Below are 13333 nucleotides of genomic sequence, written 5' to 3'. Positions count from 1 at the left end.
TTCACTGTCTGCTCACCATATATCATTTTGTAATAAAGTGTGATCTAAACTTTATTAAACATAACTATATACAAGGGGTATGAAGAGAGGCCATCTTCTGAAAAGTTTACAGATTCTGACTGTTCTGAAAATGTGTTGCTGGAAAAGCGCAGCAGGTCAGGCAGCATCCAGAAAGCAGGAGAATCGACGTTTTGGGCATGAGCCCTTCTTCAGGAAGGGCTTCCTGAAGAAGGGCTCATGCCCGAAACGTCGATTCTCCTGCTACTTGGATGCTGCCTGACCTGCTGCGCTTTTCCAGCAACACATTTTCAGCTCTGATCTCCAGCATCTGCAGTCCTCACTTTCTCCTAGATTCTGACTGAGTTACCATGTCATAGCTCCTTGTGCATATGCTCAGGAGGTTTTCTTTGAGTAAAGGTATAATAAAGATGTAATTAATCCATAACATAACAGGGAGAAAGGGGTACAAGTTTAAATATTTAATTAAGATCTGATATCCGTAATACATGCTAATAATTTTACTTAATTCTCCAAATGCTCATTCAGCTGCTGCATGTTGAGTTTACATTAGTTTGATTCAATTGAGTATTTGCTGGCCTACATGATCAATTGGGGGTAAGTATGGAATATTGTGGTATAATGTGCTGGTGTTTTTGGTGCTTGTGTAGGCCCATGTATTTGGGATTATTCCTGGGTTTAAATCATTATAGGTCAAATGGATGCACATCTCAAAAGGAGATTTTGAATATTCAAATTAGTATCACCACCAAACAAGTGCTGGGGTGTTAGCCACTTCCATTTATCCCAGGAGGCACTGTTACATTTGAGGTGATTCTCTACAGCTCTATCCCCAGCACTTTTTTGCATCCTTTGACATTACTGTCAATGAGAGATTCTTACAAAGTTGGTTGTATCAGCTTTCTTCTCCATGTGTAGTGGAATGTATATGATTAATGTGAAATACTATTTATTTCATTCTGTTAAGAGTAGAAACATTGTCTCCCATTGGAAGTGGGAGTAGTAAGCTATACCTTTTTTTAAATCTTGAAAGACTCATGTAGTGCACGGTGTTCTGTAAACAGCTGACGAATTTTTGGAATTTTGTTTTTGCTTCTAGGAAGGCTGTCCTGCCTCTGCTATTTTAGTTTGTGGGATGTTCTGCTTCTGCCATCTTTTCTCTTGCCCAGTTCCAGCAATCCAGTTATTTAATATAAAAAAAGCAGGACCTGCACTTTGGCCTTCACACAAGAGGTAAGTAACAATCTATTTAAAATAATCTTTCACAGCTTTTCTGATGTCACTTATCTAACCAGCTCCTGCTCCTTTTGGTTGCTGAGTTTTTCAAGCCCTGTGTGGCAATCAGGAATTATCAATTGAACTTCCAATTACACAGGAGCTTGATGTTAAAAATATTGAAGAGGTGTTCCACCTCCTAAATTGAAAACATAACTATGTTATCAACTGTGTTTGAAAATAGCACCTTGCTGTGCACCCTTTTAGTATATGGGCTCCCACCTGCTAAGGGGGGAGATGGGAAGGCCATCATTGTATTGTTTGTGAGAGATCTTTCTGGAAATAAGCCAAAACCAATCATACTGTCATTGTTTCTCACCATTCAGTCCTTGTCAATCGTTTATCCATTTTTACTTAACTGAAACCATGTTCTTTGCTGAAAATACTCTGGTAATGCATTCCATGCTCTATCACCCTATTGAAATAAGTTCTTCTAAAATAGCCTGTCCTTGTCTTTGTTTTTAGTGACAACATAAATTGATATTCCTTTTTATTAATGTTGCCCTGTTCATTATGAAAATATTCTTCATAGTTATACCACTCATTTGGTAATGCAGACGGCAAGGTCACATGTGCATGTTGCACAGTTTCAACCAAACAAAGGCAACAACCCATAATTTGGGCCTAGTTTAAATTTGAACAAAAATAGGCAGTTAACTGTCAATTGTCAGATAATTTGTTCCTTGTGGCAAGAGCTCTACAAGTCGGTACAGTTGCTAAGCAGTCAGCCATCTCATTGTACAAATGTTTTTACTTTGCTAGTTGTCCTGATGAGCGCAGGAAGAAACGTTTTGACAAAATGTCTTTTTACCCTATTTTAAAAATAGCAGGTTGGAAAATGCAAGTATAATGCAATGAGACCTGGTATTAGTTTAAAATTTTTGCACTTTACTCACACTTCTGGGAATTACATTCTGTATTTGAAAGTCTTGGGTTATCCCTTCATCAACAGTCTGCTTTTCCATTAAATGTGTATTCCAATTCCATGTTTCTTCCCAAAATGTATTATCTCATGTCTTTCAACTTCAGGTACATTTGTAACTTGTCCATTCTGCTGATCTGTCTTCCTGAGTAAATGATTTAAAAATCATTTATAATGATGCCAGCACTAATAGTTTGTTTGTACCGAGTTAGACTTTCTCGAGTTCGATGAAAGTAAGAATGTGATATTTGGCACCCTTTATTGGAAAGGAAAATGGGCTTGAATTCTCAATTCCTTGCCCTATCAATGTAGTAAAGCAGAGAGTATAGGCACTAGATCAAAATAGGAGTGGACTTCAGGATGATAGCCCTTTTATAGTCCAATACTCAGCATATGTTTATTGTCCAGACTGGTCTGTGAAGAATCTTGACTGAAAAGTACACCTTTTTTTTTCCTCATCTGTAGTTGATGTTGAGAAGCTGGTAGTGGTAAGCTGTCTTTTGGTTACTAAGTAGCCTGTTCGGCCATTTCAAAAGACATTGAGAGGTCAGCCACATTGTGATGAGTCTGGAGTCACACAGATCAGACAGGGCACAGATGGCAGATTTCTTTCTTTCAAAATAAATTGCTGAAACAATAGATTTGCCAGAACCTAGTCGTTGCATGGCCTTCAGTCCAAGTAATAATCAGCATGTTTGCTAATACAACTACTTACCTGGTTGGTTCAGTTAAGTGAATTTAATCTTTCTACTGCTGTGGTGTAATTTGTTGTCCTGTCCTCTGGGCAATAGTGTCTGTTAACATAGGCAGTCTCATAACCTAACCACAGTAATGCATTTGCAGCAAGATGCTGGACATATGTTGGTTTGCATTGGAATCCCACCCCAATGTGAATTAATGAGCATGTGAGGAAAAAGATGCAACCCATGAAATATATTGGCTTTGCAATTATAATTGTACTAAGACTGTACAATAACTTGTCTAAATTAAGTTCCTTGTTTTCAACAACTAAGCAATGTGAACTAATCTATCTAGTCCAGCTGCTGCTACTTCCTCTTTCTTTTTGGGTCTGAACTTCTTGAAATAAAAGTCCTTCCAAAAGATGCAGATGCATTTTGTGTTAATAAGTATGACAGTATCTTTGAAGATGGAAATGTCCCTTGATGACTGTTGCTCACTCTCTTTCCATTTTGTTTTAAGCTCAACGCCTCATAACGGTTAATTTTCAAGATATATATTGTACTTGTCAAAATGAAAAACTATATAAATAAGTGTTGCTATGTGTACATTTTCATTTCAGATATATAGGATATATCTGCGAAATGGTTTCCGAAAAACCCACGCTTCCACATTGCAAACCTCTTATCATTCATACTGTCACTGTGAGCCCAGTCCCATGTTTCAATAAACAGAGGAATGGCTGCCGACCTTTCTTTGAGGTCTTTATTGGGGAAACGAAGATCTTTTCAACTGCACAGGATTATGATAGAATGAGGTAGGTCTCAATTGAACTTCAAGAGACATTTAATAGGATCATGTTCTTTGCAGACTACAATCATAAAGGTGTACAGCACCGAAAGAGAGACTCTTCAGTCCAACTTGTTCATGCCGACCAGATCTCCTAAAGTCATCTATCCTGTTTGCCAGCATTTGAATCATATCACTCTTAAATCTTTCCCATTCATGTGCTCATCCAGATGCCTTTTAAATGTTGTAATTGTACCAGCCCCCTCAATTCCATATATGCACCAGCCTTTGTATGAAATAGTTTCCACTTAGGTTCAAATTATATCTGTCACTTCTTACCTTTAAACCTATCCCCTCTAGTTTTGGACTTTCCTCTCCTGGGGAAAAAGACCTCATTTATTCATCCTACCCATGCCCCTCAGGAACTATCAACCTCTATAAAGTCACCCCTCAGCCTCTGATGCGCCACAGGAAAAAAAAAACCAGCCTACTCAGCCTCTCCCTCTCGCTCAAATCCTCCAACCTTGGAAAGATCCTTTGTAAATCTTTTCTGAACCTTTTCAAGTTCACAACATCTTTTCTATTGTAGGGAGATCAGAATTGAATGCAATGTTCCAAAAGTGGTCTAACCAATGTCCTGTGCAGCTGTAACATGACCTCTCAACTCCTAGACACAACGCACTGACCAATAAAGACAAGCATACCATATGCCGCCTTCACTACTCTGTATACCTGTGACTCAACTTTGAAGAAACTATGATCCTGTATCCCAAGGTCTCTGTTTGGCAACGCTCCCCAGGACCTTACCATTACGTGTATAAGTCTTACTTGGATGATATACAGTAAAGGTACTAACTCCATTCCAAATTGATCTGCCAGCTGATTGCAATCCACTTCAAGACTTTGATTGTGAGCAAGGGCCCTCTTGTGGTGCAGTGGTAATGCCCCTACATCTGGATTGAGGGGCCTGTGCTCAAGTCCCATCTGCTCCAGATATGTGTAATAACATCTCTGAACAGGTTAATTAGAAAAGTAGGTTACGTTTAAAATAGAATCTTTTCTGATTGTCAGTATACAAACAAATCTTCATCCTTTCACCTTTTATTGAATGTGGTCATGACCAGCCAGGTCAGCATTAGTAGTCAATTCCTAATTGCCTTTGACCTGAGAGGAATATAGTATTAGGCCATTCACTGGGAAGTTGCAATAAACCACATTGCTGTGGGGCTGAAGTCTCACTTAGTCCGGACTTGATAATGACAGTAGATTTTCCTGCCCTAAAGGATGTTAGAAAAACTTTTGTCGCAGTTTGCCACCGATTCACATGATTTAAGTATGAAGACTAGGTGGATAATGTCTATTGAACTATCCTCATGCATCCAGTTCAAAGCATGCTCCAAAATGGTAATCTGATTGGGAAGTTGTAGCCGCCTTTTCTGGAGACTTTGTGCACCCTCTGATTTTCTATCCGGTACCTCTGCCAAACTAATGGTAACAGATGTATCTAGTTATGTCTCATTTCTCCTTTTAAAAATAAGAATTATGTGAACCACTTTCCAACTTTCCACATTCCTTGGTTCTGATGGCCTCTGACTTCTTATTCGTTAATGCCTTCAGGAGATGAGGAAGATATGTTGAAAGAATCTGTTCTTCGATTCAACCCATGTTGAAGCTCTGAATATGGTTGGTTCAGGGGAATACATCCAAATGCTGCTTTGTTGCAGAGTGGGAAAATAATTGTATCTATTAAAGAAATAAGATGAAGTAAGAATAAAGCAAAAGTGAACTGATCTGCATTGTATAAAAAGGCAATATTTGCCTCTACTCCACTATTAGCTTGAAAGGAAATGCTTTGAAGTAGTGGGCATAACCTCCTAGGCTTGATTCTCTTCTGTTTTCATACATGTAACTTTTTAATCATATATAATATACTATATTTTAAATCAGAAGTGGAATTAACTAACTTTTGAGCTATGTTTTGAAGACTATGAAATAAATATGAACTAAACTTCATTTAAGTTTCAAAAGGGCTAATACACACCTTTTTTGCAAGATTACATTTTTGGTTTGAGTGCCAAGCATGCAACCTTGATATAATAAGCATGTACTAATTGAAAAGTATTGATTTTGAGATGTTTTATTACACGATTGAATGGACAAGGAAAGAACCATCTAATGCCTGGTTGTATGTGATACCTTTGGAGGAGGAGAGCTTCTTCAAGGTAGGCATCCTTGCAAGAATTTCGCAGTAGATTAAGATCAACCATCCCTGAAGAAGGGTTAATGCCCGAAACGTCGATTCTCCTGCTCCTCGGATGCTGCCTGGCCTACTGTGTTTTTCCAGCACCACACTTTTCAACTCTGGTCTCCAGCATCTGCAGTCCTCACTTTCTCCTGTATTTGATACCTGTCAATGTTTAGAATCCTCTTTAAAATTTCATCCAACTGCTCTTAACCCACCTACACATACATGTGTTGTTCATGCCGTTAGGGTCTGTTTTCCTCCATCCTCCTTCAAAATGGCCTTTGATAGTTGTGTACAAATTAGGGCCAGGTAAGTTTTTTTGATTTTTTTTAACCTTAATTTTTTTGCTGAATGGAATTTAAAATTTTTATGTCTTGTATTCCAAAGGGAACACCGAATTCAGGAGGGGAAAGTATTTGCTGCTTTGGATGTTAGTGCCCATGGTGATGTCGTTATCGCTGCCTTTCATATGCGATCAACAATTGGTGGAAGACTTCAAGCCAAGGTTAGCGAATGCAGAATTGAAATTAACTCAAATGCTCCTTGATAAATTAAAGTTTTGTGAATTCCATAAACTTCACTACAAGCCAGGGAGAAACAAAATTTTGAATTTTTTAGCTTCAGAAGTTGAAACCACCAGTTTAAGAAAAAACTGAGTTTCTCTGTGATGCATATGAAACTTGTTTATTATTGAAATGATGGAGAGCTCATTCTTTCTGCATCCCCAAGTTTCAAAGGATTGAAAACCTTTTGCACTCCTCCATCATATTCCACAAACTCTTATTAGGTATGGCATCTTAGTCAAAAGAACAATTTTCACTATTAACTAAGATGATGATTAGAAAGGGAATTTGATCTGTTCACAATTTGATAGTAATGAGATCCCCAGGAGCAGAGAGAGATTTTCTGGACAAGATGATGTATTTTGAAGGGGATAGCGAAGTAGATGGGAGAAAAACTATAAAGCAATATAGGCTCATATTGTTAGATCAAGCCTGCAGTTGTGGGGCGATCATGGGTGGATGTGGAGTAGTAGTAGTTGAACAATGAAACAAAGATTCCTTTCATTTATATCACACTTGTTGGAGGCAACAAATGTCTTAAGTTTGGTACAATTATTGAAGTACTTTTGAAATGTGGCCAATGTAGTAATGCACAAAATATGGCCGCCAAATTGTGCACAAAGAGCAATATGACACTGACTGGATTAATTTAGTTTATATTTTTGATGTAATGGATAAAAGTTAACTAGGGGCTGGAGGATAATTCCTTAGTTATTTCAAGAAATGCCATGGGCTGTTTTTTGTATCCACCTGAGTGGACAGGTGGTGCATTGGTTTAATGTCACATTTGAAAAAGAATCTCACTAAAATGGTAAGGAAATCAACATGGCATATCCAAGTTTAACCCTTCATAGATTCACCTCTTTTCATTTGTGGTAGTTAACTCCATACTTCTATTTCTTTATACCTTGCAACCCTTTTTAATAAACGTATTGAATTGATTTTATGCTGACTGCTTCAACCTTCTCTAGAAATGTTCTGTAACGCTGTAGACGACACTATTTTTGTTTTTAAAAAAGATGAATGCTCCTTTTGTTCTTTTGAGTACATCACAATAAACTATTTACCTGGCTTTGCTTGATACATTTTCTTACAACATTTGATCACCTCAAAGTAACTTCACTTTCAAATATGTTGTTTAAATGAAGCTGAATTTGTTGAAATGTTTCTGTCCATTTCTGTTTTCCTTTTCTCTCCCCTCAATATGTACATTTCCAGTCCCCAACTCCCTGTCTTAGATACTTTTGCTGACAGCTTATTCTTCCCTGGACGGCTTTTGCACTTTGCCTGTCCTTTTACTTTTTACTTTTTAAAGTTGTTTTCATGGCTTGTTTATACCTTTGTAAATTTGTGCAACTGACATTAGATGCAAGAAAATTTAGACTAAAATTGTGTCTTCAAGAACTGTAATCTGATACTATGGTCTTTGCAGTTTCAAACATAGCCTCTCTGTGGAAGTGATAACTTTGTTGAAAATGATTTGGAATTGATCATGTTTACTTAATCAACTATATTCATTGTAGTTTTGTGAAATGGTATGCTTGTTCTGTACATGCTGTAGTGTGAGCTTTGCCTGTCCGATTATTGGAACTGAAGAATTTTTTCCCTATTTGCTTTAGTTAACAAACACACAGATATTCCAGATCCAATTCCATACTGGATTCATTGCTCCTGGAACCTCTGTATTAAAGTTTACAAAGTGAGTAATAACCTGCCTAATGTGAATATTTTCACTGGATTTATGTTTCAGACATTGTATTTCCGTAGGAAGAATTTAGTGTCTTAAGGCAGTATTTGTCCCTTGTTCATAAAATTTAAAACTGCAATCTGTATTCTTTATTTAACATTCTGGATTTCCAGGACAAGAATTGCACATTTTTCTCTTGTGGAGAACTGGTAATTGCTGAATTATAGATAATTTTTAATTCCTCAATATTATAACCACATTTTATTGTTAGTGACGAGCAACTTCAAATGTGAATTAACAAATGGCAAATGTGGAAATGCAGCTCATTAGCAGTTGAAAAGAGAAAAATATGTTTTTTTGTTTGAAGAATCCTTCATGTAATTAATTGGTTCAACCAGAACTTTTAATTTTTATTTTTTTAAAATGCTTGCGGACATGTTTCATTTTGTTATTGGCTAAATTGCAGTCTGTAAAGGTTTCCATATCTCCGTTCAAATAATTAATAACTCTTCCTCCCATGAGTGGATTGTGAAATTTCCTCTTAGTTTCCTCAGTAACATGCCAGAATTGGGTAATATATGTAAATACTGCTTGCAGATAATTTGGCCAGAGTTTTACACTTCTGTGCTGGCCAAGTTTTAATTTTCCATTTATTGAAGAAAGCAGCTGGAATATTGTCAATGTAGATGGGGTTTTAAAAATTTTTGTAACAAGCTATTTTGTAACTAATATCTTTATGAAACAAAGCAAAGGTAATGGAGTTATGGCAATAACCAAACGATTAATTTTTTGTTTAAATTGTTAGTGTGAGTTATTAGATTCAGTCAGTCAGTTGATCTTCAGCAAATAGTCCAAAATTTGTGCCACATCGTCCAGTAAAAGAACATACTGATGATATAATTGCATATTTAAGGATATAACTTAGTCTTCCAATTTGTAATTTTACAAATTTCAGTCCACTCGTTATCATCTGAGAATTTTCAGTTGATGCAAATGAACTAAAAGTATCTTTGAATGAACATTTTTCAATTTAACAGTTGAATATATTAAAAAAATGGAAAGAACTGTGCATGTTGTAAATCAGAAACAAAGTCAAATTACTGTTAAAGCTCAGCAGGTCTGGCAGCATCGGTGAAGAGAAATCACAATTAACGTTTCGGGGGATTCAAGATGGCGGTGATCTGAGAAGGTCGCACTGCAGAGCTCCGCATCACAGCACAAGTGGGACGAACCTTAACCCGCCCAACCCAGGCCATCATGATATCTGGCACTATGGAAGGATCGTAGAGTCCCAAGAAACTTCTAAAAAATTAACTTACCTGTGTTTCTAGCTGTTTAGAGATGCCGAAAAAGGGAGGAGGAGCATCCGAAACAGAGTCTGCAGTTCAGCCTGCAGGATCCTCTGACTTGATTACTTTTTAGACCCTGGTGAATGAGGGCTCAATTTTGCGAGATGCTGGGGAAACAGATTGAAGAGAAACTGGCTCCAATCTCTCTCATGCTGCAGAAACATAAGCAGCAGCTGGGAGACCTGGAGAAGAGGACAGACGCAGTGGGGAGCAGAGGGTCACAGTGGTGGAAGCTGATGCCAGTTCATCCAAAGATAGGATCCAAGCCCCGGAGACGCAGGTCTGTAATTTGCGTGACCAAGTGGATGATCTTTAGAACAGCTGCAGGAGAAAAAAACATTCTGATCATTGCTCTGCTTGAGGGTAAGGAAGGTGAACGGCCTGCGGAATTTGAGGACTGGCTGCTGAAATTCCTTGACTTGGAGGTTGGCATGAGAGGATGGAAGATAGAGGGCTCACCAGGTCGGAGTGTAGAGATCAGGTCTTGGTCAACGTCTTTGTCCTCTCCTGGTGTGGTTGCATCATTACTGGGATAAGGAGAGAGTCATTGAGGCTTCCAGAGTCCAGGGGAAGGAACAGAAGGCCCTAATTTACAAGTGCTCTAAGATCATGTTCTTTCAGGACTTCTCAGTAGTGGTGATCCAGAAATGAAAATCTTTGACTGTGTCAAGAGAAGACTGAGGGAGCTTGGGATACAGTTCTCCCTGAGGTACCAGGCAGAGCTTCAGATCATCTTGGATGGATCCATACATCTCTTTGACACATCAGAGAAAGCAAGAGACTTTGTGGACAAACTAACCTAATTTGAACAATTTTAGTATGTATAAATACTGCTGTTTGGGTACATCTTTATCATTCTGTAAAAGAAATAGAGGAAGTCCAGTTGGAGCTTTATCGTTTTTTTTTCCTCTATTAATGATAATTTGGTTTAAACTGTTTGGCCGTGGTTGAGATGTACATCTTTAATTTCTAAGTGAGGGTATACCAAAGGATGGGTTGGGTATTTATTCCCCCTTTTTTGTTTTGTTTTTGAAATGTTTTTAGTTCATATTTGGTATTCTATGGGGTGTTTTAATCTTTTCTGCTTGTGTTTTGCGATATGGCTCTAGTTGGGAGAAGTGAAGGTGGTTGGGATGGTTAGATGCCTACTTATGGGCAGTTGGGGATGGCTGGTTGCCCCCTCTCTGCAGGGGTGAGTTCTCCTACTCAGGGTTGTTGGCGCTTTATATGTTGGTTTGTTTTTTTGGTTTTTGTTGTCTTTTATTCTCAATAGTTTTGTAGGTTTGTTAAATGTAGTGGTTTTGGTTTATGTAGTTTTTATATTTAGTGGATCATGTGACACTAAGGCTCAGCAGTTTGTGGTTTGGGTTCCTCCTCTCTGGAATGTAAATGTTATTGCAGAAAATTATGGCTAATGATTTGATTAAATGGTGTACCTGGAATATCAAGGGAAGTAACCAATTAAGAGGAAGCAGGTACTCTTGAGTCTTAGAAAGGAGAAGATGGATATTGCTTTGCTTCAGGAAACACATTTGGATGACGAGCATCTGAAATTACAGCAGAATAGCTTTGACAGTTTATTTTTCATCATTTAATACCAGACATAGGGGAGTGGCTATATTGGTTAGGAAGAATCTCCCATTTAAGTTGTTCGAGTGTGTTAACGACACACACGGGAGGTTTGTAATTCCTAAAGCCTCGCTAAATGGGGAAGAATATGGTGTTTTAAATGTTTATTGCCCTCCAGCTCATTCCTTTTAAATTTTTGGTAGACGCTTTTTCTGAACTGAGAAGTCTCAAGTCCCAGCACATCATTATTGGGGAAGATTTTAACTGTCTCGTGCATCCCACAGTAGGTAGGTTGCCCAAAGGTCCCTTGATACCCTCTACAAACTAAACAGTTAGTGGGTCTGTGTGGGGACTTAGGGTTGGTGGACATTTGGAGGAGTCTTCACCCTTCAGGTAGTGATTTTACATTTTTCTCCAATCTGCACAGATGTCACACCAGGATTGTTTGTTTTTTTTCCTTTTTTTTTGTTCCTGATCCCTGCGGTAACCCTGGATGTGTTGGCATCTTGTACAATTGGTAATAATACCATCTCTGATCATGCTCCAGTGTACTTTATGGTTAAGATTAAGGACGTTACAGTGGATTCAAGGTACTGGCGAATAGATCCTTTTATCTTCAAGGATAATTAAGTTTGTGGAGTATTTCTCGAGGGAATATTGGGTGTTCCTAGACATCAACATAGGCTTGGTTGATAATTCATCCGTTCTGTGAAACTGCCAAAGCCTATGCTAGGGGGTTAGTTATTTCATATTCTACCAGTAGAAAGAAGGATGAGCAGCAATGTCTCCTTGAAGCACGGCTCAAGTCATCTGAAGGTTTGCTTTGACAGGTCCCCATTGGTCAAGCTACAAAGGATTATGGTGCTGTGGTCTACATGAAATTCTGTGCTCAAGCAGAAGGCAAAGAAGCAGCTGGCTTTTGCAAAGCAAAGGTTATACGAGCATGGTGACAAGCCAGGCAAATACTTTGCGTATCTTGCTCAAAAGATGAGTGCCCCACAAGCCATTACAGCGATTAGGGAAGGGACTGGGAACCTAAAAAGATTAAGGTGGCGTTCTAGAGATTCTACTCTAAGTTATACCAATCAGAGGATTGTGAGGAGAGGCAGGCCAAAATGGAGTCCTTTTTTAGGGATGTGAAGCTCCCGGGTGTGACTCACGAACAACAGTCCTTTCTCAATGCCCCATTATCAGAGCAAGATGTGCAGGAGACTGTGAGGCAGCTTCAGAGTGGAAAGGCGTCTGGTCCTGACTGACTGACTTCCCAGTGAATTCTATAAAGAATTTCTAAGTATATTGTCAGGCCCGGTGCTCAATATGTTTAATGATTCACAGAGTCATGATTGTCTCCCACCATCTCTGAGAGAGGCCAATATTTCATTTATCCATAAAGAGAAGGACATGGAAGACTGTACTTTGTACAGGCCCATCTCGCTCTTAAATGTGGACTTTAAAATCCTCTCTAAGAATCTCACGTTAAGACTGGAGACTGTTACCTTTTATTACTAAAGAGGATCAGACTGGCTTTAAAGGGTCGCAGATCCTCCAATAATGTTAGGAGGCTGCTTAATGTAATTCAAGCATGTCAACACGGATTGGTGATTTCTCTAGATGCAGAGAAGGCATTTGACAGAGTTGAGTTGCTGTACCTTTTCTACACTCTAGAGCAGTTTGGTTTGGGCAGAGTCTTCAGAAGATGGGTAAAGGGTTTCTACGGTGGCCCTCACGGGCAGTCATCACCAACTGAGTACGATCAAGCAATTTTAATATTTTTAGAGGCAGCTGGCAGAACTGTCCCCTTTCACTATTGCGTTTTACGTTGGCAGAGGCCATGCATGGAGATCCCAATATATCTGCTCCAGAAGTGGGGTCAAAATTACAAAAGATTTCGTTGTATGCAGATGTCCTAATTTTTTGTTTTGACATCCAGCAGTTGAAGTGCCTTGCCTGATACACTGCATTCGCACGTTTTGGCGCATTTTCAGAGTACAAGATTAATTTTACGAAAACAGAGGCTATGCCAACCGGTGGTCTCACGAAGGAGCTAGCTCTTGAGGGTGACTTTAGAATCCCATTTAGGTGGTCACAGAGGGGTTTTGTGTATTTGGGCATATTCATTACTCTAGTTCTGGATTGGCTATTCAAAGCCAATTTTATCCAATTATTTGGAAAAATTAAACGATTTTCAAAGATTGGAGGCACTTCTAGTCTGCTGCTGAAAATGTGTTGCTGGAAAAG

General features: G+C 38.6%; 1 protein-coding gene across 5 annotated transcripts in view; it reads left to right on the top strand.

Annotated features, from left to right (window-relative positions):
• Positions 1 to 13333, top strand: part of dnajc6 (DnaJ (Hsp40) homolog, subfamily C, member 6) — a 146755-nt gene that overhangs the window by 61031 nt on the left and 72391 nt on the right. For all 5 annotated transcript variants that reach the window (XM_043699441.2, XM_087990684.1, XM_043699436.2 and 2 more), the window contains 4 exons: positions 1118 to 1251; positions 3516 to 3710; positions 6315 to 6432; positions 8110 to 8189. In XM_043699441.2, coding sequence (XP_043555376.2) covers positions 1118 to 1251; positions 3516 to 3710; positions 6315 to 6432; positions 8110 to 8189 — 527 coding nt within the window. The remainder of the gene's footprint in view (positions 1 to 1117; positions 1252 to 3515; positions 3711 to 6314; positions 6433 to 8109; positions 8190 to 13333) is intronic.

Source organism: Chiloscyllium plagiosum, unplaced genomic scaffold (genome assembly GCF_037043375.1).
Source record: "Chiloscyllium plagiosum isolate Xiang-an unplaced genomic scaffold, Cpla_swu_hap1 HiC_scaffold_9, whole genome shotgun sequence".
Taxonomy (NCBI): domain Eukaryota; kingdom Metazoa; phylum Chordata; class Chondrichthyes; order Orectolobiformes; family Hemiscylliidae; genus Chiloscyllium; species Chiloscyllium plagiosum.
Note: the sequence above shows the minus strand (reverse complement) of the source record. Positions and strands in the feature narration are given on the sequence as shown.